Source organism: Harpia harpyja, chromosome 12, assembly GCF_026419915.1.
Source record: "Harpia harpyja isolate bHarHar1 chromosome 12, bHarHar1 primary haplotype, whole genome shotgun sequence".
NCBI classification, from domain to species: Eukaryota; Metazoa; Chordata; class Aves; order Accipitriformes; family Accipitridae; genus Harpia; species Harpia harpyja.
Genome location: NC_068951.1, coordinates 45119160 through 45143797, shown reverse-complemented (window position 1 = coordinate 45143797; position 24638 = coordinate 45119160). Strand labels below are relative to the sequence as shown.

Below are 24638 nucleotides of genomic sequence, written 5' to 3'. Positions count from 1 at the left end.
TACGTACCAGTAAGCAATACTCAAATTGCATTATTATTATTGAATACTGTCTCTTTCTTCACTTTGCTCATAAACTTACTAGAGATTTGAGTTCTACTGCAGCTGCAGACTTGAATCTTTTCACCTCACCTCCTGAAGGATTGTGTTTACGAGTGTTTGTAGAAGCAGGTGAGAATGAAACAGGGACAGACATGCTCCAGAGTCACGAGTGCCTTCAGTTCGATGGCCAGAACTACAGCATTTGGTAAAAACAGTTGAGATGGGTCTTCTGAGGTGAACATTACAGTTGGTGATATCAAATGATGGTTAATGCAAACAAAACTCCAGTTAGTTGTGTTCACTTTTTGCTGTACTTTCTATAACAAAAATTACATAAAGTAACGCCAGCACCACACCAGTTCCTACATTACGGAAAACCTATCCTGCTATGCATTCAGTTTTTGAGTGTTACAGGATATCTAAACAGAAAAATGTGGTTGCTCATTTGAGAGCACTGTTTCCCAGTTTAAACATTCAAATGCCTTCATTAAGGAGGAGTCAATACGTTCTTAAAAATTTATGAGCTATAAGTGTTTCAGATGAGATAGTTATTAAAAGGAGGAAAGGGGGAAGATACGTGAAAGAAATTCACAAATTGAAACAGTTCAATTTGTTTTAAAGGCTGTGGTGTACCAGCTCTGGCATAAATGGTTCTCTGTACCTTGTGCTCCTAAGTATTCTGCTCAGCTGCTGTGGGTTAATTTTTTTCTGCTCCCCTACAGAAGAGTGCAAGTGTTCCATAGTCAGCTTATTTCTGAATGCTGTCTTGTATGGTAGAAATAACAGCATATGTTTCATGGAAGTTTTTTTAAGCTTCTTGTTAAAAGCTAAATATTCAAGTATTTCGGGTTTTTGAGCAGGCAGGACTACCAAACTGCTATCAAACTACTGAAGAGCTGAAATTTCTCTCAGGCTGTGCATTTTTACAGGAGGTACTGATTATCTTTTATGACTTCAGGTGACACTATAGTAAAAAGGAATTGTTCCCTGTTACTGTACTGGGTATTTGAGTATTGGCCTGTTGCATGTTGAAGCTATATATTAATTTTTCAGTTTTAAAGCTGGTGATTAGCAGCTTCTGTTGCTCATGGAAGATGCAAACCTTGTTTGTGCTCTCTTTGTGTCAGCAAAGATTCCATAAGAAACTTCTGAGAGACTCCTCCTGTGAAAGTACAACTGGTTTAGTTCTGGTAGATAAATCTAGATTGTCAGCCACAGGTGTCTGCTTTTATTTCTACATTTGACAAAGTGTAAAGATAGAAGTATTTATAGTAACTGCTAAAGCTACTGTCTTCTGAGAAGGTTCTTCAGACATAAAAGGTCACTTGAAGTGCAGCGTAAGGTTGTATCTTCATTCCTCTTCTTGAAAATTCCTCTGTCTTTAAACTTCATGCTTTTTAAATACAAATGTATATTGAGTGTTAGTAAATTCTTTGCATTATGAGGTAATCTATTTTTACTCATGCAGGGCAGGTGAGTTAGCCACATGAAGGATAGCTGGATGCTTCTCAATTTTTTTTGTCTTGCAAAATAAAATTATTTCAAGAGTTTTTTTGGATATATCTATTTTCCTTTCAAAGCTATGAGTAATGCAATTCTATCATGACAGCTTGCTTGAATGCTTTTAACAGTGCAGAGAGAAGGCAGAAATATTAATTAGTACTATAGAGAGGTGTCAGCTATCACAGTGACAACTGGCATGTTTGTCTAGTACTCATTAAAGATTACAAACTGAAATAGGGATCTATGTCAATAGCAGACCCAGTCTCAGAATCGCAGACTGGTTGAGGTTAGAAGGGATCTCTGGAGGTCATCGGGTACAACCCCCCCTGTTCAAGCAGGGTCACCCAGAGCTGGTTGCCCAGGACCATGTCCAGGTGGCCTTTGAATACCTCCAAGGATGGAGACTCCACCACCTCCCCAGGCAGCCTGTGCCAGGGCTCGGTCCCCCTCACAGTGAAAAAGTGTTTCCTGATGTTCAGAGGGAACCTCCTGTGTGCCAGTGTGTGCCCATCGCCTCTGGTCCTGTCGCTGGGCACCACTGGGAAGAGCCTGGCTCTGTGCTCTTTGCACCCTCCTGGCAGGTGTTTATATCCATTGACGAGATCCCCCTGAGCCTTTTCTTCCCCAGGCTGAACAGCCCCAGCTCTCTCAGCCTCTCCTCATGGGAGAGAGGCTTTCTTGTCCCTTCATCATCCTTGTGGCCCTTTGTTGACTCTCTCCAGTATGCCCATGTCTCTCTTGAACTGGGGAGGCCAGCACTGCACACAGCGCTTCAGGTGCAGCCTCACCAGTGCTGAGCAGAGGGGAAGGATCACCTCCCTCGACCTGCTGGCAATATTTTGCCTAATGCAGCCCAGGATATCATTCACCTTCTCTGCAGCAGCGGCACAGTCCTGACTTTTATTTCTGGGAGGGGATGAGTGTGGTATGTATGTGAGGTGGCAATGGAGAAGTGTAGAATGGATAAGAAATGAGATACTGGTTTCAGTGAAGTTTCTGAAGATTTTGTGTCCGTCTAGAGCAAGTTTAACTTGTCTGGTTTATTGGAGGATGATGGGGTGATCAAAAATGAGGGTTAAAAAAACCCTACTTGCTTCTCTGTCAAATTCTCTCAGCTATTTTTGTAGGGCTGTAGATGACAACTCCTGGGAATGTCTCCTTATGTAGAACACTGGTGCGTGCAAGGACCATAAATACCTTGACCAACCCTACAAATGCCTTTTTAAAAATACTGTTTCTTTAAGCCAAGTGGTAAGCTCTTATACTGACAGTGCTTTAGTTAGAACTTCAGCTGAGTGCAGACTGGCGTGAAACTTGAAAAGTTGTAAAGAACTTGTAAATGGTGCAGAAAGGCAGACAAATACATTTATAATATACTCTGTAATAAACTATGCCGTACATGGTCTAGGTTCTAATCTCTTTTAAAAAAGCTAAGTATTTAATTTAAAATGTTTGCTAATAGAGGCTTTATTGGCCAATGTCACATAAGTAAGGTCGGGTAGGATTTGATGGAGTCTGCTTAAATCTGTTTTATCCACTTGTTTTTTCCCCCTAATTATTGACATAGTTTGTTGCCAAAAAAACAGGAACCACTTGTATTTATAGATAACTGAAATATCTGAAACTGCTGTACTGCAACTTAGTGGAAAAAAAAAAATTCTCATTTTTGGGCTGTTTTCTTTGAAGATGAATACTCAAGCCAGCTGTTCCACTATGCAAAGCTACTTTCACCAATAATCACAAGCAGCTTTCCCTTTCATCAATAGGTTTGAGGAAATTTAGCTTTGTGGGCAGAGCAGGCAGTAGGAGCCTAATACTCTACAATAACATGTTCATACATATTAATAAATGCCTTTTTCTTTACTAGCCGAGTCAGTATTTTTAAGAGTTTTGACACCTCTTCCAGATATTTGTTTGTATAATGCAATATTAGCAAATGTGGATCTTTTTAATTCAGAAATACAGAATTTATGTTGTTTTTTACTACCTCCTTTCATCCAGTGAATCCCTGACTGGGTCAAGCAAAGCCTTTCTGCATTGCCATTAAGTTTATCAACTTCTAATCTATAGTTGTTTCTCTCTGAAGATGTGAACTACTCTGTTTTTTTTCTTGAAGCTAAGCTGCGCATTACGTCAACTACGTTGTCTTTTATCCTCCCTACAAGAACTGAAGGTTAACTTTACCCAGTGAGGAGACAAGTCATTAGTATGAGAAATCTAACACTTGTTATGTGTTTTGATTTGAGAACAGAATCACTCGGATTATTCCTTACGTAGTCTGTAATTCAGCCTGACTGACAACCATCACAGCCTTCGCAGAACAGCCTTGCTTTATTAGCACGCAGTGTTTTAATAAGTCTATCTGTGATGAAGCTGTCTGCACGGAGGAGGAGCACGAGAGCATTGGTGACCTGGGTGAAACAGAAGTACTAGTCAGGAGTGAACTAAGAGTGTACCGAGTCTGGCTTTGGAAAGTGGGAAGATGGGGTGTGGAGGATGGAAAAGATCATCAGCGAGTCCTGAATGACCTTAAAGCTGTTACGATTACAGGATTGTCTACTATACAGGACATCTGAGGTTTGGGGACCAGTTTCTAGGACCCAAGAGACTTGGACCCTAGAGTTTTGAGTTGCAGCTGTTGAAATCAGAAAGAACTAAGAAGAGATTTAGAAGATGAGCACTTGCATTGTTCTTTCCATGATTAGTATCAAATAGTCATATCAGAATTTACTATTCGAACTCTTCAGCAAAGCTCCTTCAGAAATGTGAATGATTATTACCTAACACAGGTAATTTTATTTTAATTAATAAAACTATTACTGACTGCTGTTACTTAGGCAAGGTGCCACTGTTTTATTGATCCAAGGCTCTGTGAACAAGAAGCGTGATGTCCTTCTGGCCTCATTAATTTTTGCCAGTATACTTAAACTTTAAATCTTTCTTTATAGAAACTTGGACTTTGAAAGAATATAATAAAATCAAGGGAAATGTTGTCTCATTTTTCATGTTCCTATGCTCTACTGATTTAGTGTCTACCGGAGACTTGAAAGGCAGAAACTACAAAGTGATGTTAATGAGAGCAGGCTTTGAATTACTAATAGCAAAATTTGGTAGACTTAAGTGAATAACTAGGTGCAGCTTCACCTGAAACATCTAGGCTCATTAGCTTTGGTAAAGCAAATCTTTATGAAACACCTGTGCTAAACAGTGTTCTGTACTAGCTGGTCTCTGGAGTATATAGTAGAAGAAACTATCCTGATTTTACAGCTGGAAACTTTGTATTTGCAGAAGACTTGTTGATACTAAATTATTGTAACCTGTTAAGTGAGTTTGAATTTAACAGTGTCAAAATGCTTCTTGGTTTTTTAGACCAGATTTTCATAGTCAATAATCAAATCCTTTGCAGGCAGGAGAAAACTTGCTGCTATTTTATCAGATAATAATAAAGCGTAGAAGAGAAGTGAGATCACCTTTTGTCTCACAAATCAGTATCACCTCAGGTCTGTCAGTTCAGTAAAGATATGAAATGGTATAGTGCATCTGCTCTAATTTAGTACAAGACTGTTAAAGGCTTTGAGTATGTTTTAAAATGCAGTGGTGAGTCACGTATAAAAGTGTTTTCTGCAACTATTCAGTGCTGGGACTAGACGAGAAATTGTTGGTGTCTCTCTTGTATAACTGAGGAGAATGGTGATTGTCCTCAGGAGAGGGAGGGCATGTGGTGATACCAGTGACTGCTCTTTGTTCAGGGTGGGCTGGAACATTTGAGAAGCTTCCAACTGTTTCTCACTAAATACTCAGATTATTCACTACATCCCTCTGGTGTGACCATTATTAATGTTGATGTAACCTGCTGTCTCCATGCTGCATTCTCATTACCAGTTTTTGTAAACATGGTTTTATTTTTTTCCCTAGCATTCATAGGGACTGAAAAATGTTACTAGTGTCTTTTTTAAGAGAGCCAAGCCCCCAGAATAGGGGAAAGCTCATGCTAGCATCTCAACAGAGCAAGCAAGTGATCAGTGAAATGCCTCTGCTGGACTTTCTTACCCTGTGCACTTGAGACAGTCATCTGTCCTTCACTTTTACTTAGAGACTGCTAGTCAATGCAGAAGATTATTTTCCAAAATCTTCTTTTGAAAGCAAGGCAAAGGAAGTAAGGGCTACTGCTCTGATCTTTCCTATGGAAAGGAGGATGCAACTCTGGTAGCAAAGTCCAGTTCTTTCTCCTCTGATACTTGAAATCCAAACATCAGGAGTCTGAGATGCAGCTAGTTGAAATGGATCTGCTGATGTCAGACTTTCCTGTCTTATTCCAGGTCATGTGTGCTGCTTTAGTTCTCTCAGTAAAGTTACCTGAAGGTGATTTTCATCATTTCTGAAAGTGTTGGGAGGGAGTGTGTAGTTTGTTTGAAAACAGCTGAAACTGAGTGCTGGTGCTGCTGGCACTGTCTTGCTAATGATCGTGTAGTACATCTACATCAGTAGTTCTTTCATCTCCTTCCTCTTTAATTCAATTACAAAACTGCTGTTAAGCATGTGCTAGTTTGGTGATTTTTAGCACTTAAATCTGTGTATCTCTTAATTTTCCAGTGGAGATCAGATCCATACAGTATGCTTTCTCTCCACTGTTAACAGTATTTTCATTTAGAAGTAGCATGTGAACCCTTTTAAAATCTATCATGGTGGTTGAGGGCAGCTGTCCCAAAAACTGTCGTGCAGGCTGCTAATTGAGTCAGCCTTTCCTGTCATTTGTAGCTAGAATGCACCTAAAATTGAACATAACAATGTCTAATTCTTGCTGGTTTTTCAGGGTATGTGTTTCAAGTATAATGGCTTTAGGGAACTACATGAACAGAGTATGTAATTAAACACAAAATTTAAGAGCTTTAATCTTGAGGGTTTTTTTTTTTTCCCCATAATTCCACATTGACTTCCCCATGCTTAGTCTTTGTCAATTCTCTCCTGCAAAGTTTTGTACTCCAGGTACTCTGTTTTGTAGGTGAAGTCTTATGAAGTGAAGCTGATTCAAAGTTGCAGTTGCTTTAAATAGAAGGCGATATAAATAAAAAAGTGAAATGTCTTTTAAAGAAGAGCAACGGAGGAGGAATTCTGTTACTAGTGTAAACATAATCTCAAAATGCCATAAACTTACTGGGTGTTTCCTGATAAGCTATGATCAAGTGATCGCAAAACCCCTGGTTCAGAACCTAAATAAGCCATGCCAGGTGTTTTAATTTGGAGACCAACTGTAATCAATCTTTATTGCAGGTCATAGCTAGTTAAACACAGCCTTTTGTTGGTGATCAGTAAGACATATAACTAAAAACTAACTTGGGTTTGAAATGCTTCTGGGTAATAATACATCCAATCTTTTATAAACCTTAGAAATGAAGGAAGGATTAATTTGTTGTCCTTTAGTGCACATCAAATTGGGCAGTTGATGGCTCTACCTTCCTTTTTTTTTTTTTGATGCCTTGATTCCTTATTGATCATCATAATAAAAACACATCTGTATATGCTGATAGTTCTCTTAAGTAAGCTCAGACTGTGTGCTCACCATCAGGTCTCTTGATTGTTAAATAATAATTCTGATGTTGCATAAGGGCTAAATACTTTTGTTTGCTGACTTCATCTTTAGCCTATTTTTGAGTCTCTTCTTTCTCAATGTGTTTAGTTCAGTTTTGGCACTGTAGAAATAATGTAGATTGACAAAGTAACATACTAGCATCTTTTCTTTGATAAATGTGGCTGAAGAACACAGATTTATTTACAGGCATATTGTCAGGCTCCTATAGCTTTCTGTGCAATGGATAGGAAGCTAGAACCTTGCTGTTGAATTCCCAGTCCTATTGATGCATCACTGTATGATTAATGACCTTACTTCTAAGACTAGGAACACAAGAATAATGGATGTTTTACTGATACTTTCTAATTTTAAACTTGGTGCTTCAGTATGAGCTTTGTCTGCAGTTAAGAAGAATTTTGTTTTAGAAAGGTCATTTCACTTTCCACCAAAAAAAGACATGAACTTTACAGTTGAACAGAAAAGCAGTTTAATTTCAAAGTAAAAACTAGCCTCTTTCTTTACTTCTTTCTTTTCTATTTCATAGTTAGATTTGGTTCCTACAGGATTTGATCCTGTTCAAAGGCAGAACTTCTGCTTTAAAGTTCTTGCTAGCAACATCCTAAATTCTCAAAGAATCATGAAAGGTGGCCTATGGGCTGATCTGGAGACTTAAGGGCCTGAAATCTTTTGGAGCAATAACAGCTTGATTGCTTCTAGAATGACAAATATGGGAATCCCACCACTTCTGTAAGAAGTCTTTTCTATTCCTTGCTGTTTGTGTGGAAGACAATTCTGACATCTAGCTTAAACTTTCTTTGCTGCATTTAAACCCTGTAGTGTTTGTGCTGTGCTTATACCTAACAGGTTTGCAAACAAGTTTTCTCCTTTGCAGATACTTTAAACTGTGTGAAGCCTGTAACTGTCTCTGTCATCTCTTTTAAATGCTTGATTTTCCTACTTAGTGATTCTGATTATTGGAAAAAAAACGGGAATATGACATGTCTTCTAGTGGTCTTATCTGGACTTTGGTAGGCTTACATCCTTCTGGAGAGTTGGTATCCAAAACTGGCCATAAAATCTAAGTTAAGGGCTCAGAAAGGCCAAATAAAACAAGACTTCAGTTAGTATGTGTACATCCTATGTAAGAGGAGTATTGCAAGTTTGATGCCTTTGCAAGATTTTTATTTTTTAACTGCTGTTTAGATTCTCTTCTGTGGAATGGCAGTCAGCTACTCGTTCCATGTTTTGTGCTTGTGCAGCTGATTATTGCTACCAGAGCATAATACTTCATGCTTATCCTTATTGAACTGCATCCTTTTTATTTCAGACCATTGCTCCAATTGGGCAAGATCTTCCTGAATTCTATTCCTGCTGTCCAGAGTGCTTGCAGATCATCTGCAGGTGTAAAGATAGTCTGTACTCCACTGTCCAAGTCATGGATTAAAGTATCCTATAACACACTCGGAGGAGACCCCTGGAGAGCTCTGTTTGGTGCATCCTTCCACTCTTCCACTGAACCGTTGGAGAGCCACGTGTGCAGAGTAGTTATCAATGGTGGACCCGCTTTGTACTAGCCGTGTTCTTACTTAGAAAAATGTCATGCAAGATGGCATTAAAAGCTCTACTAATTTTATAACATGACCAGATCTTCTGTGTTTTTTCCATATGAGGCCTGTTAATTTTTCTTGGAAGGAATTTTTGTCTGATGTGAGCTTCTAAAAAGGCCATCCATGTTGGCTTGCTGCTGTCTAGGTAATAATAAATAGGTGGTTCTGCTTTGCTTTGGTTTTCCTCTGAGGTATTGAGCACAGGTTTTCTGACCTGTTATTGTCATGTTCTTCAAAGACAGGTGCTTAGGCCTTATTAATCTTCTGGATCATTCCTGTTCTCAAAGTTAATGAAAACAATAGTCACTGATATTGAGAGAGAGAACTGTCTGAGGTGCGCTAGTGTGAATTTTTTTTTTTTTGCCACCTTGGGGCAGGGGGAAAAAGTGTGGTATTCTTCATGTGTTCTTCCTCTTTTGACTTTTACTTGCTGATGTTGGTCAGTAGTTTGAAGATGGAAATGTAGCTTCAGCTATGTCATGAACAATCATGTTACTATTCCTTCTTCAAAGGTAGTAGCTGTAAAAAAGGCATCTGTTCAGCAGCCTCTGTATACCAAACTAATACCCGGCACTTCCAAAGCCGGTATCATTATTTAAACTAAAAGGCATTTATCTGTACAGTTGAAAATTTGCCAACTTTCATGGGCTTGGTTTCTAGTGAACCAGAGGTCTCTAGAATAAAGTTTGTTTCTGGCATATGCTTGTCCTGATTAATGGCAGTGGGAGGATACTTTTTTGCATATGAAGTGAGACTTTGGATGTGATTTAGACTTCCCTTTCAAAGGAACAACTTGAAGTTTCAAGTATTGAGAGGACTGAATAAATTCTCATCCTTTAAATTTAGATATTTCTGTTGCATGAAAACTGTTGTTAGAAACTGTAACATTGGAGTGTGTTGTGAATATTGATGTTTGTGAGCTTTTAAAAGAAATAAATATGGTAAGTGTTGTAGGACTTCTTTATAGAGACATGGAGGCATTTTTTGCCAATCGAGACAGTTTGAATGTTTAAATGTGCTAAGCTAGTTGTCTGTCATAGTCTCTGGGACTGGAATGGAGCCTCTCTATCCTTGGGAATACCTGTTCTCCTCTCTTATCAGAGACGGAGGAAGAGAAGTGCCTGGTGTACCTCCTGTGGAAGAGGAGGTGGGCTCTGGTTCAGCAGCAGGGACATCCCCTTTCTGGCTGGCTGTTGGCTCCACTGTGTCGATCTGCCAACAACTGGGACTGAGTAGTGACCACTCGGACCTGGCTGTCTGCTGGGGAGGGGACCTGAGGAATCTAGTCCAGGCAGTCTCTCTCCCTACGTTCAGTTAAGTCAGAAGGACTTCTGGTGTTTCAGCTGTGACACAGCAGCAGCAGGCTAGATTATACTACTTCTGCAAGCCATTTTCTCAGTTGTTTCTTCAAACAGAAAGGAATTTTTAGTAATTCTCTAACCTTTTACAGTTTGATGTGGTTAAAAATAGGTGCCTCAACAGTCTGAAACTCAGTTGTATTAGTTCAGACCTGCACATTAGCCATCATTCATGTTACCTCCATGGATTTGCTTTTCCTGTCTAGGTAGCACCCCTCGCCCACCCCCCCTCACCCCCAATTAACATCTTGCTAAAATATAGCTATGGACTAAAAAATGTTCCCTTAATTGTCTGAAGTAATGCAAAAGCAATTTCAACAGCAGGGGGTGCAAATGAGAATTTAACGAGGAATACTTTTTCATACCTTTCCAGATACTTGCTTAAGAATAGTACAAAAACATATAGCATATAGGGTATCAGTGTAAAAATAGACTGTATGAAATATGTGCCATGTGGTTATAAACTACAACTTTTTATACCTAACAATAGCAACAGGGTTTTATATGCTGAAAGTAAATTTATCTTGGAAGTTAAACGACTTTCTATTTACAATCACTTTCTGAGGAAGAGACTTTTTACATACTCCTCAGACTACTGAACTAGAAAGAAGAGCTTGGGCCTGGTCCTCCCCTTCAACAAAGGAATGCTCTCTTGATCTGCAGATGCCAATTGCTTTCCATATGTTAAGTCCCTGTGTCACTCAAATGTCCTTTAGCTATTGTGTTGCTCTTCCTATAATTAGTTGTATTTAGTTGTCACTCAAGTGTCCAATACTTATGAAAACGTAGATAGTACCAACATAAGATATTTATCAGCTTAATGAAACAACTTCTGTAGCAGGTTTTAAGCTAAATTCCAGATTCACATGGAATTTTTTTTTCTTTTAAGGGTAAAGTGGTGAAGGTGGGAGTAGGAGTGACAAATGCTTCAAACATATGATTCCTGATCATTCCCGATGCACAAATATTGTTATTCTTGCGAGGTTTTTGGCATATACCTGCCATGGGAATCAATTTACTTCAGATAGCGTTTTCTTATGGTGCTGCTTCTGTGATTTTTTTGTTTTGTTTTGTTCTGTTCTATGTTTTCAACTATACAGTAATTGCACTTAAATGGAAATAATTAAATAACTTGAAGACAGTTGTTTTAAGAAGTATTCTTGCCATAAACTTAGAAAAGAGATGGGCAGCTATGCTTCTAACATTGGTATAAACTTCTAATTTTAAAACTAGCTTTAAAAGGAATTTGAACTAATACTAGCTTTTTCTGAATATTTTTCAGCTAAGCTGTTGCATGCTTCTCTAGGGCTGATATAGCTATACCAACGTAAGGATGAACTGCAGTATTGGTAAAAGGAGTTTCTAAGTTTAAGTATAATGCTATGATACAGCCACTAGCAGTAGAAAATTTTGACTTTGTGCTTCATCCAGTATCTTGTAAAGAGTAAGTGTTCAGATGTGACTTTGGAGAATTAAGATCTTCAAATTAGGCTCTTCGTATAGTTGCTATCTGTGGGGCAAATGTGCGCTGAACAAGGAGGGTCAGGCTGTGTCAGGGGTTTGGCCCTGGTGGCAGAATTTGTGCTGTAGTGTCCAGTTTTCAGCAAGGTTACTGGAGCCTGTGGTGAAGGCTTGTGGGACCCAGGGTGGTAACTAGAGCACTCCGATTTACTGCTTGGCAAAGTGCCTCCAAACAACAGTTGCACTATTGCACATCAAGAAGGGGAAGCATGAGGATGACTGACAACTGCTTAGCAATATTTTAGATTCCACTTTTCAGTTTTAACTTGATCTGGTTTTCAGTTGTAACTTAATCTGTCGTAGCTTGAATATGGCATATTTAGCTCTGACTTCTAGGTCCCCTTCGAGAACTCTTCTGTTCTGAATATAAAGTAGGGTGCTAAGTAGAATAGGTATACTGGGTACTATTTGCAGAGACTTTTTGTGAAATGTGAAGAATGTGAAAGCTATCTTTTGAATTTAGGTATGTATAGCATTGAGTGCTATACAGCTTACCTATACAAGATTGTCAGCACGACATGAGATGTTTCATTAATGTCTATACAGTCATCTTTTTACAGTAACAACTTGAAATAGCACAAAAATCCATAGGGCTCGAGGATTACTTTTTCTTTTTGAATCGGTATGTCGTTAATGGAAACCCACAGGAACAGTAAGGCCTTTCAGTCACTAAACTATTCTTCAGGTTTTCTGTAAAGTCTGTAAACTTTTGGACATAAATTTAACCTGTCTGGACAGCTAATTTACTTTGTAATGCAGGTTGAATAAGAGAGTTAGTATTTTTGTTACGTACCCATTTTCAATATGTCTGTTTGATTCTTGGATCTCATAGGAATCCGTCAACTGCATTCTACCAAGCGTTCCATTTCAACAAGTTACGCGAGTCAAAGACCTTCTGGGATAGGTATGAATGCTTAAGTATGGAATGCATACGTGCTGAGGTATGCATGAACAGCTTCGCTCTATGCAAGTTTCTCGGCATTTTCATTTGCACAGAACTGCTGCTTGTGTTTAGAGCTTCATATTGGGCTTCTGCAGCCTGAAGGTCTGAAAACAGTTGTGGAAGTGAAGTATTCATACTGAAACTTAAAACTAAATAAGTATAAAATATATAACATGACTTTTTTTTTCTTCCTCCTTCCATTATGCATGTATCATACATAATGTGTAAGCTGAAAGAGTTTAATGCTAGTCAGCTACTAGCTGACCTTCAGGAAAATATTTACAGCTTCCTTTTCCAAAAAAAGGAAACTTTTTGGCATTGCGGCTATTGAGTCCTGTATCAGAAAACAAGTTGAGAAAATGTTATATCTAAATGCAATTTTGGCAAAGTTAAAATCTTTCATTCTCAAAACCAGGAAAGGAAGCTTTCTGGCTTGCTTTTGTTCTGCTTAAGTAAAGCTAGGTGGGAACAAACGTGAACCGTGACAAGATACGAGGACGCAGTAAATCTACTAAGTTAGCATTGAACTCATGGCGACAAACTGCAATGAAGTGCAACAAAGTCATATCTGTTATGGATATGGCTTGTCAGAGATGCATTACTAATTCATCAGTAGCTGCAAACTGTTTCTTTCCCACACTGTAATGATTTTGAAGGGTTTTTTTTGTCAGCATTAAGCTGAAGTCCTAGTGATCATGTGACTTCATGCCTTGTGATGCTCTGGCTTGTCAATACTTCTGCTTAACTTAAGCTCTGTAGAATATAAATTTTGTTTAGCTATTGAAGTATTGATAACTATTTCATCATTGTACTGACTATTTGACTTGAGGCTTTTCAACTTGCAAAGCTTAACTGAATCCTTTAAAGTTTGCTTGGCAACAATTTGGATGGATACTGTACAACACTGATGGTTGAAAGTAATGCTCATGCATCCTGCTTTTTTTTTTTTTTATTGCTGGAGTACTAGCATTAGGCTAAGTTTCAAAAGCATGTCTTCCTTTTCTAGCAGAAACTTGGACAAATTTGCATTTTTACTTTAAGCTCCGGATGATGCCACTTTCCTGTGTTTGTGGGACAGAGGTGGTATTTAGGTTCCAAGGCCTTCATTATTTCACGAAACAAACTTCAGGGCTTTGAATACAAATTTGGTATGTAGACCAAAAGCTCACTTTAAGGTCTAGCCTTCATCTGTTTCTCTATTTTCATGTCTCAACTGGAAATAATTCTTAAGATGAGGAAGCTGATTAAAAAAAAAAGAAAACTAAAATCAAATAATTAATGATTAAGATTGAGGGTTCACAAAGCTGAGGTTTATATACAATGTCTGAAGCAAGTACTGGAAGCGTGGGATATAGAAAACCATTAAATTCAGGTAGAAGAATGTAAACGGCTTCCTTTAAAATAGTCTTGCATCTTTGCTGTTGAACACTTTGTGGTAAAAACAAGTATTTGTAAAAACATCAAATTCATCAGAATTGATGCAAGTTTTAAACTTCTAATCTGTTCAAATTCCAAAGTCTTTGACAGGATTTAGAAGGTTTTGCATTTATACCCCAGCTATTAGATTTTTCTTAAGATCACATTATGTAGTTTTTGCTTTACTAGATGACTGAAACTGAAAAGCTTTCAACAATAAACTTCCAATGAAACCTAATGGAGGGAACTTCAAGGGCATAGCCAGTAAAGCCAGTTCTGGGGAGCCCTTCACAGGGTAGGGGTATGGTGGAGCTCAGCTGTGCGGCTCTGCCAGCGATGTGTGTCCTGGCAGCGGCAGGACGGGAGACGGACGGTGCCCTGGGAGCTCTGCTTTGCGTAGGCAGGATGGCTTCTGATGCAGGTGGGGATCTGTTGTCAAACTTGAGTAGTTTGGTAACAGTAAAGTGGTTTGGGGCTGCTTTTGTGATCTTTGGTTTCAGAAAGAGAAATCTCTCCTGTGAAAACTATAAGCTCATCTAATTTCCTCAGAATCTCTTTGTTTTCCCCATCCCAGAGTGTGGGGGTTAACACACTGCAAAACATAAGGATCTTAAGCCTGCTGGCAGTACTCTTTAATTACATTTTGCAGCTCCTTCAGAAGTACTTTGTGAATCTCAGGGGCTTGACTTAGGAGACTTTGGTGTCAACATAACAGAAAATCTTCCTGTGTAATTTCAGTATTTTTTTTCTAACAAATACATATTATTCTCCTATGAGCAGCCATCTCTTCGGACCATTTGAAGTCAGCAAAGCTAACCACATGCTGTTGCAATAGACAGTAAAAGATTGCTAAATTGCTCCAGTAAAATAGAGACTTGTTTATTTTTCACTAACACACCATGGCAGAGAAGAATGCTGGTAACATTCAAACTATTAAATGTTAGTAAAATACTAGTTGTTACTGACACATTTGCAGGAAGCTTGCAAGTGTTTTTCTGCATCGTGTTCACATGGGTGTTGCTAAGGGCACAAGTCTCATGGGTCTTTCTTTTCAACTGACATGGTTACTGAGAAGATTAAGGAGGGGAATAATGGCTTCTTGGCATATTCACGTGAGTCTGGGTGACTGCTCTTCTGTGCCTGGATTGCCTTTGTATCATCATAGTGCCATAGGAGCTTTAGATGGATTTGCCTAAAACATAGCCATTGTTGGTAAACTTGAATTTAAAGCAGTAAGATTTATGTTTCCACTGCATTTTTGTGTGAAACATTAAACCTTCACAATATAAATTAACTCATAAAATGTGGATTTTCTCCCCACATTAGCACCTAGATAAATGTATTCTAAGCGTTGCTGGTAAACATCTTTCTTCTTATGTGAATGTGATGAATTAGCATTTCTTCATGTGATGGATTTTTCCGAACTTCCATTTCCCTATTCGGTGGCTTTCTGTTAAATGAGATGCTCTTCCTGTAGACAGGAGAAAGTCAAGAGTTACACATCTCGCTTTTTGATTGTAGCCTTATTTGGAGGTTCTTTTATGGGTGAAAATTTCCTGATTTGAAATTAAAAGTCTAAAACTCCACATGAAATGTAAAAAGAGATTTAGGATGAGGCTGACATTTCAGGTAACACACTGATCTAGTCAGTATTGTGGCTAATACGTTTCTTCTTGATGCTTCATTCTCATGGAAGTGGTGCACAATGTGACTGTCTTCATGCATAGGCAAGAGTGTTTGGTTCATTAGTGTAACTCAATCTTACCAAAACTATGAAGGGACCACATTTTTCTTCAAAGTCAAAAAAAACCCAAACCTAAAACAATTCAACTCAAACAACATCTTCGTTTTCCCCAGAAGTATTCTTTTATAGAGCTCACGTGTTGCTTCCAAGTTCAATTATGATGTTGTGTTGAATAATTTGTCTTGAGTTTCATGTAGAATTGAGGAAAACTTAACTGTCCTGTGGAAGCAAGTACTTCTCTGTTTGACACAGGAGCTGAGTAATGTGGAGCTTAAGTAGACTGCCGGGAAAGCCACGAACCTGCCAGTAATCCTGAGGCTGTGAATTCACTGCCTCAAACTTTCTCACATTCTCATATGGCTTTGACAAAGAACAATGATGAAAATCTGAAATACTTGCATACTCTTTCAATGCTGGATAATTGATTTTATTGGGAAGCTATCATTATCTCATAATTGGATGGAGGCTAATTAAACATGCCTTAACTGTTTCAAGAACAGATAAGGTTTCTCTGGATGGACTAAATAGCTCAACTAGTGGTAAGACATGAAGAGTGCATGGCTAAGTCACTACAGGAGCTCATAAATGAGTAAACCAATGAGGGAAAGTATAAATTAACACACGGTTTTAGTCTGTAGCTCACTTGTGAGCAAAACAAATGTGGGAACACTTCAAGGTACCTTACTGTTCCTTCCAGAAAGGTTGCTTGATAATTTGATTTAAAGCAGTAACAATGAAAGAGCTAGGGGAGATCACTTGGTTCAGGGATGTCTGTCTGAGACTACAGCATGTAACATCTTTTCCATTTCCACCTAAAGCAAAGTAGATCTAGTGCTTTAAAGGAAGAGTTGTCTATAGAGGCTGTTGTACAAGACTCTTGCTAGCATCAGTTTACCCTTTTGTAGTCTGTTCTGCTGGCAGTCTTTTCCACTCTTGTGGGATTAGCAATGTTGAGTGATAGGTTTTATGTATCTAAAAGCATGAGGTGAGCAAGAGTACAGTAACTCTTGATGCTAAAATTTAAAAGAAACATCAAGAGCAAGAAAAAGCAAGAAAACTCATGCATTCTGGCAACCTTTTGGGGGGTGACTTGCTGCTGAGAAATTCCTTGGGAAAGTAGTATGCAGATAATCAGTAATACAGCTGAATCCAGAATGTTTTTTGTTATTGACTAAAAAACTTGAAGCTTCAAAGTTGGTTTACATTATCCAGTCAGTAGGATTTGCGGTCTCATTTAAATGTGAAACACTATTACCTAGTGTAGTACTTGACAGTGCCAAAGTAGGGCTGTTTATAACTCTCATTCTTAATGCATCCAACACTGGTATAAAATACACACATTACTGAGGACTGTGGAATCTCTAAAAATGAACCACTGTGTTCTTTTTTTAAGCATACAGAGTGAATTAAGCTGCAAATGCCTTTATTTTTAAGTTTGATTCCTAGTCTTTCTACCTACATTGCAAAGTGAATTTTGAAGTGAGAACATGTCTCTTGGATGACAATTATATCTAAAGACATTAATGGTGAAAACACCAAGCTGAGTACAGCGGTGCTAGTTGAATTCACCATTGAAATAGATCTTGATGCCTACAAATGTGAGGTGATGTTGATGGTGAAATTTTCCTCCAACCATTAACAACTTAACATTAAGACATTAACCTTTTTTTCTGTCTTGTGATCCATTCTTCCTCATTTTTTCCATTAATCCCTTCAATCACTGTCCCATTCTGTGAACAGTGTTGTTTGGAATAGTCTGTAGTAAGTAAGCTTTCTTGAACTGCAAAATTATGCTTTACAAAGAACACTTGTTTGGTCATAATATAATATCTGTATTTTCAATGAAGTTGTACACTGATACATGTTGTGCTAACAGGGCTACCAAACACTTTAACAGTACTATAGCTTGTTGATGATACTGAAACATCTTTCCAATAATACCTTACCATACTCTTGGGATACCATGTCTCCGTTGGAAAAGTTTTTGCAGCAATGAAGTCAGAATTATACCAAGACTTTTAAGAGTGTGCTGCGCTGTGGAAAGGTGTGATTGCTGTATGTTGTGTAACATGCATTAGAAATCAGACTTGCACTTAGACTGGCCGGTTCTCTTCCCATTTTCTTAATCTGTATGTATGTGATTGTCCAAGACACTTCTGTCACTTTGTTTGCGAGACATTTGAAACAAACAAAAAAAATTACAGTGCTATTCTTGAGTTGTAGGCTTAGAGAAGAAATATACCTAAAATACAACTTAAAGAATTTTGAGGTGCAAGCTGTAAGTATTTGATAAAACACTTTGTTCCCAACGCTGCATACCTGATTGTGAGCTATAGCTGAGCAGTGTTATTAGCAGTCAAAATCTGGCTTTCCCCTTTGTCTTTCAATGTAAAATGTGAAAAAATTACATTTAAGCCACTAAGATTTTTTTTTTAAAAATGAAATGAGGATTTCTCAGATGAAATAGGGTTTTGCCTATCTGGTGTGTAAGGTAGAAAAATATTGGTTTTACCATGCATCTCTGGAAATGGCAAACTGTGCTTGGTAATCTTTGTCATTTTTGCTAACTATAAATCTTGCCTTGTACTTGATGGGCTTCAGAGTGATCTTGGTATACCAATATAACCTCTCTTTGGTCAGAGCCTTCATTTATGTAACCTTAACTTGGAGGTCCAAGTCAAACTGAATTGTTCTTTTAAATTACAGTGTGTATGTATGGTAGCTAGTTGGCTGCAAAAACTCAGTTTGAGTTGGGGGGGGGGGGGGAGTTTGCAGTTACCAAAAAAAAAATTATATGCTTAGTGCATGCCTTTCAACTGCCCTACGTTACTTGATGTGGATTTTTTTTTTTTATGTATTACAGCTTTGACAATAATTGTCAGATGTCTGTAGTTCCTGGAGCAATCAACTTTGTCTGAAAGCACAGCATAGTAATTGGTCTTTTTTTTATAAGAGCTAAATAGTGTCTTTCCACTTCTAACTCAAGAATTTGCAAGTTGAGGCATTGGATATACAGTGGATGGTGCACTCACAGAATGTATCAAACTTTCCAGTCTGATGTATGTTTGACTTCTAAAAAGACTTAACAGATATTTTTTTTCCTCGCCTTTTCATAAGGACTGGATTGTATCTATAAATTTCATTCTGCAGCCGTGGGATAAAATATTTTTATGCAAACTGAGATTTGATATCAACAGTCAAGGATTTGAGAAAAATACAAAATCTTAAGATTTGGCAGCATATTTGGACTGTACCATAAGAATAGCTGGCACTGTAGCACTCTGCTTCTGAATGTCTCACAGGAGCTATTTGTTGAGGGGAGCATTATAAAATGAATAAAGGACAGAATCATACAGGAATTGTGCTAGCATAAAATCTAATTCTCATATGCTTTTCGAAAGGGAAATGAAATACTGTCATCAGGACAAAACCGCATCTGACTAACTGAAGGCTGCTCTGTCAGTGTGGAACTTCTCCTGGGGTGGGTGGGCGGTGGTCTGCATGGTCCTGGACTCAGCCTGCTGGAGACAAGCAGGATGGACACTGGGACTTGTGCAGGGAGCAGGTCTGGAATCCTGACTTGGTACTTCAATGCTAGTGCAAGCTGCTCTGGGGATAAGGGCAACAAGAACATTGAAAGGAATAAAAGTAGTGTATAAACTACTCATGGCTTTCAGCACTGCCTGTTAGTATCACTTTAAGTGTAAAATATGGGTGGGAGAGCAATAGTTTCTCTAGCTGCATTCAAATCACATGTAGGAGAGGGACAGTTCTTATACCCACATTGTGAACACTGTACTCATTTAAAGGGCAGGCGAGAATTTGGAGCACAAGGTACAGCATGGGAAAGGTGCTTCTGCAGCATGCCATGCAGGTAGTGAGTGTTTCAGGTGATTAAGGGGAAGACTGCCTATCTTCCACTTGAGAGGGTTTTTCATGGAACTGATTGAATGCCTTAACTTTGAGTGGTGTAGTGGACTTTATTTTTTAGATAATCACATTGCAAAACAGTTGAAACAGGAATAGAAGAACAAAGTCCCAATCTCAAATTTAACTAGAAAAGTATTGACAAAAGGTGTATAATTACACTGTAAAGATGCAGAAGCAGATCCCACTACAAAGTGTGCTGTTTGCTTTAATTTTGCTCCTCTTGTCTTTATCTCTTCAGAGCTGCCTCACCTGACTTCTAGAGTGGTGTTCATGAGAGGCTGTATCAGGGGCATGGAGCAGTCCTGGGGATTTCAATGACTCTTGAACACAGACGTTCTGGACAGTTTCAGATAGATCTGAAACACATTAATTCAAGATGGAAAGGAATACTTAACCTTGTCATGAATTATAAAGACTTTGTGTTCTGAGGAGTTTTACCACAAATATGGCTTGAAAAGAGGCTTAGAAGACAGGAAGACACTGGAACAGTTTTCTTGTGAAATGGGTGTTCAGTGCTTTTGTTTTAGATTACTAGCTTTGCTCAATTTAGACATAGAGGCTGTTACTCCCTCAGTCCAAAAAGCTGATGCCCTCTACTTGCAAATGCTTGGTGCTAGGTACTGACAATTCTTGTGAGACTTGTTAAAATGGATTTCTGTAAATAGTGTCATATTCTTTCAACAGTTGAGCTTTGTTTCATGTATGTAACTAATACTGCTAGGCATATTGCCAGTACTCATTTTAAAAAGCCTTAAGTAGTTTATTCTTAACACTTGGTTCTAGTGAGCGTTACATATTTTCAGAGAGGCGAGTTTCCAAGCATGACCACAAACCTTGCATTTTTCCCATATGTTAACTTTTTTTTAAATGTAGCTGCACGCTGCTGATAGCAACTTCCATCTCCAGGGGAGCATTATCAGTAGTTATCACTGGCGGGCCTGCTAAATAGCCCAAGAACTGCCGTCTCGCGTCAGACACGGAGCTGTGGAGTAAAGTCGGACCACTGAGACCTAGTGTGGGAGGGCGGACGTGGAGAGCATGGGACCGAGAGAGCATGTGTGTGGATGGAGCGTTCTCTGGCTGCTGGGGGGGTGTTCCTGCGCTGGAGTGGGCAGTGTGGGCTGCCCTGTCTGACCTCCTGGGGAGAGCTGCAGCTTCTCTCCAAACAGAGAGATCAGAGCCTGCAAGAGCACAGGGACACCCCCAGCCCCCTGAAATTCCAACTCCAGAGAGTTACGAGTGAGCGACTGGCTTGTGTTCCTGTCTTGTGACTTGGAAAACACACCAAAAATATTAAAGCCTGGATTGCCGTAACCTGCGATTTAAAGATGTAGTTGAACATCTTGTTTCGCGCAGTAAATACACATTCTTATAGTGATGACTGAGATGTTTTGTTGGACTGTTCTGCACTAGTATGTCTTTGGAACAAGGCTAACCCTAACTGTAACCAGCCAACTGCAGCGCATTTCTTAAATGTTAAACGTGATCCAGTGAGGATTCATTGAAACCAAGTAAGTGCGCTTGTGGAGTTCAGGGCTTTGGTCATGTCTTACTCTTCTATTGACTACCGTTGCTCAGTTGCAAAGTTGTAAATACAGTGCTGATCCAGGAACTTTTTAACTGGAAAGTAGTCTTCAAGTAAAGCCAGAGAACAAATATTATAACAGGTTTTTTTCTTCGATGCTTTATAAAAGCAATTTAGCAGAAATAAAACTAGAAGTAAGGACCCTGTGAATATCCCATGAATCCCTGTTTTCCCCAGTGAAGAAAGCTGAAAAATGAGGCAAGGAATCAAAGCAGTTAATTTACTGTTTATTCTAATGTGTTTTTCTGGTTATGAGTGTCATAAGCATAGCCTGAGGAATTATAAACTGAAGGAGCAGTGCCTCTTAAGAGCTCTAACTGTACTGGGAAATACAGGGAGGGGGAGGAAAAACCCCATGATTATGTACCACATTCTTGAATCTGAAGCTTTAGCCTTCCAGTGAAAGCATGTTCTAGGAGTCCTGTGGGTGCCAATGGGTGCATAGTTTTAACTGAATGATGCAGTAATACTCACAAAGTTTTCTCCTTATATTTACAGTGCATCTGGTGCAAGCGTTGTTGCCATTGACAACAAAATAGAACAGGCAATGGTAAGTAAAAAAATGAGTTATTTCTGTTAGGATGAGTGGTTTGTCATTGAGCATAAGTTTCCAGCTGTATTGCGTTTCTGTGCATCTGTACTATCCCTTCAGTCAGGTCAGACTGAGACCATCATTTGAAAAAAGGATTTTCTGTATCAAGTATGGGATGGCCACAAACCATGATTGCCTTTACTGTTGGCCCAGAAATGTTCTTAAATGAATTTTCCTACAAATTTCTGTGAACAAGCTGATGGAACTTAGGTGCTGAAAATAAATAATGCATTTAAGTCTCTTACTTTAATAAAGTTCATCACTAGTTTTTTCTCAATTGGCACTTAACGCTATGCCATCCTTGACATTTTGTTCAGCTTCAGTTACGTATGCTTGATTTACGCTCCTGCTGATTTAGAGGCTTTCTTATTTCTTGGTTCTCATACACCTCAGTGCTTGGGATTGCGTAACGCAGACTCCTACCTCCAGCTCAAAGCTTCAGAGCTGATACTTCCATTCAGTGTGGAGCAGCTGGAACGTAATTCTAGTCCTTGTCTTCAGCGTAACCGAGGTGACTAGAACTTAATGCTGAATGCTGGAAACAAAGCTTCTGATGTAAGGGCCACTTTACAGTGAATAAAAGGCCTAGGTTATTTGCTCTTGAAGGCTAATTTATTCATATATTTTTAGTGACAAGTGCTTTAGTTTTCCAGGCTTACCACTTACTTCAGTGAAAGCAGTAAAAGTAAATCCTGGGGCTGGAGTGGAATGAAACTGTTCTTTCACTTGGTTTAACTGTTAACTTGTTCTTCACAGGATCTAGTGAAAAGCCATTTGATGTATGCAGTAAGAGAAGAAGTGGAAGTCCTGAAGGAACAAATAAAAGAATTAGTTGAAAGAAACTCTTTACTTGAACGAGAAAACGCACTGTTAAAATCTCTTTCAAACAGTGATCAGTTATCCCAACTTTCAACCCAACAGGCCAATCCTAGTAGCACTTCACAAGCGCAAACAGTGATAGCACAGCCTCCGCAGCCAACGCAACCTCCACAGCAGCCGAATGTCTCCTCAGCGTAAAGCTTTCTTGCCTCCTTTGAAAACAAAAACCTGAGAGCAGTCTGTCCTTGTGTGCCACTGATGTTCTTTCCACTTTAAATGAAAGCGAGTAGCCATGCTTCTGTTGTGTGTTTGGCCTTTTCAGTATTAGACAATCATTCTCCAAGAGCTGTCCCTCACTGGTATATCATGAAGTGCAGTTGGTGTCCGTTATGTCATCAGTGCACAAGGGAAGTCGTACAAGGAGTTACTAATGCAAATAATGCATTTGCTTGGTGTGCAGGAGTGAGGTCTTTAAGAGCTTTGGTGGCTCTCCAAGGTTTCCATTTCCCGTGGATTACTTTGAGCCTTGCTATCTGGTAAGAAGTAACAATTCATCTTAAGAGCCACTGTTCTTTCAATATAAGTAACATTTGCCTACATTAGTTTCATTTATTTGTTTTATTTATTACAGGGCTGCTATTTTCATAATGTACATGAACAATGTCACAGAACTTTTTTAATTTTTTTTTTAATAAATATATGTATCAGTAAAATGATAGATGGGATTGCGTTTAATAGATAAAATGTTTAGGCAATAATTGAACAAAAGAATCCTGGCATATTTCTAACACTAATGGCAATTTACCTTTGGTATTTATTTACGGTAGTAAAGATCCAGCTTGAATGTAAATTTTGTATAGAGTGTAAGTATGAAGACCATAGTGCATCTGTACAGGTAGTCACCAGTTATTGTGATATAATAAATAATTGATGGGCTATTTTGATGAAGAAAACTTTGCTCATTTCTGTTTCTACTTTCTAATAGAGAGAAATTGCCATGATTCCTCTGCTTTTTGACATTTCGTATAATTTTTTTTTTTGGGTGGGAATAAAAAGCTGTGAAATTGTTCAACCTACTTTGTAACCAAAGAAGCAAAGCTGTGTAATTGAGTTTTTTTTTTATTTTATAATGCACATTCTTTATGTATTTTTATTTAGCGTTTTCTCATTCACAACTTTCTTTGCTGTCTAGCATGATCTGCATGACCTGTAATCTTTGAACCACTTTCGTACCTCATGTTTTTATCCAGCACTCTTATTGTAATATGTAATAGTCTGTGAACAATGTCAAATAAAAAAAGAAAGAACAGCTGGTGTTGGTGGAGCTGAGCTAGTGTGCTATGCACTAGTTGTTTAAAAAAAAAAAAATAAATGAAGTGAGCCATCTTTTGTTCATTTAAAATGGTGTTTTGAATTTCGTATGCAGAAAACATTTTGTTACATTGCAGATTTTAATGTATTTAATAAATGCAACATGCAGATTAAGTGCAGTGTATACTGAGTATTTAAATTAAAAATGTACATTTCATAAATACAGTTTCAAGAGAGACCATCATTTGTGTAAACTAACACAGTGTGTCAAATTGATGTATAAATATATATATTTTAACACATTTTCTGAAATTAAACTGCAGTTTTGTTGAATTTTTTTTTTGGCTGTAGATGTCGTTACAGTGTAACTAAATTCAGTAGCACTTTTTTCCTTAACAAAATGAAGAAAGGTAACTTCAGTGGGCCAGTAATAGAATAATGCCAAAATTATAACCACTTCTCTTGCAGCAGACTTTTTTCCTTTATTCTAGGAGAAGCATAATTCTGATGTTGTCAGTGACCCCATTGGTTTTGGTTTTGCACTGATATATATAAATTAACATTTGGCTGTGTGCTGGGGTTTTGGAACAGTTTGCGGTCTTGGTGTGTTAAAACCAAGAATTTACTTTACAGAAACACTTACAAGAGCAAACGGCACAGCGTGCCTTCCCAGGCAGGCATCGTGGGCGCAGCCGTGTTGG

General features: G+C 38.5%; 1 protein-coding gene across 8 annotated transcripts in view; it reads left to right on the top strand.

The window, feature by feature from the left end:
- The window catches only part of TSC22D2 (TSC22 domain family member 2), a 30798-nt gene extending 6528 nt beyond the window's left edge, over positions 1–24270 (top strand). For 2 of the 8 annotated variants that reach the window (XM_052803423.1, XM_052803425.1), the window contains 2 exons: positions 21714–21765; positions 22564–24270. In XM_052803423.1, the coding sequence (XP_052659383.1) occupies positions 21714–21765; positions 22564–22824 (313 nt within the window). In that variant the 3' untranslated portion in view covers positions 22825–24270. Of the gene's footprint in view, positions 1–8438; positions 8864–12429; positions 12539–19868; positions 21142–21713; positions 21767–22563 lie in introns of those variants that run through there. The other 6 variants (XR_008237479.1, XR_008237478.1, XR_008237480.1 and 3 more) reach the window with 6 other exon arrangements.
- Positions 24271–24638: the final 368 nt, after the last annotated feature.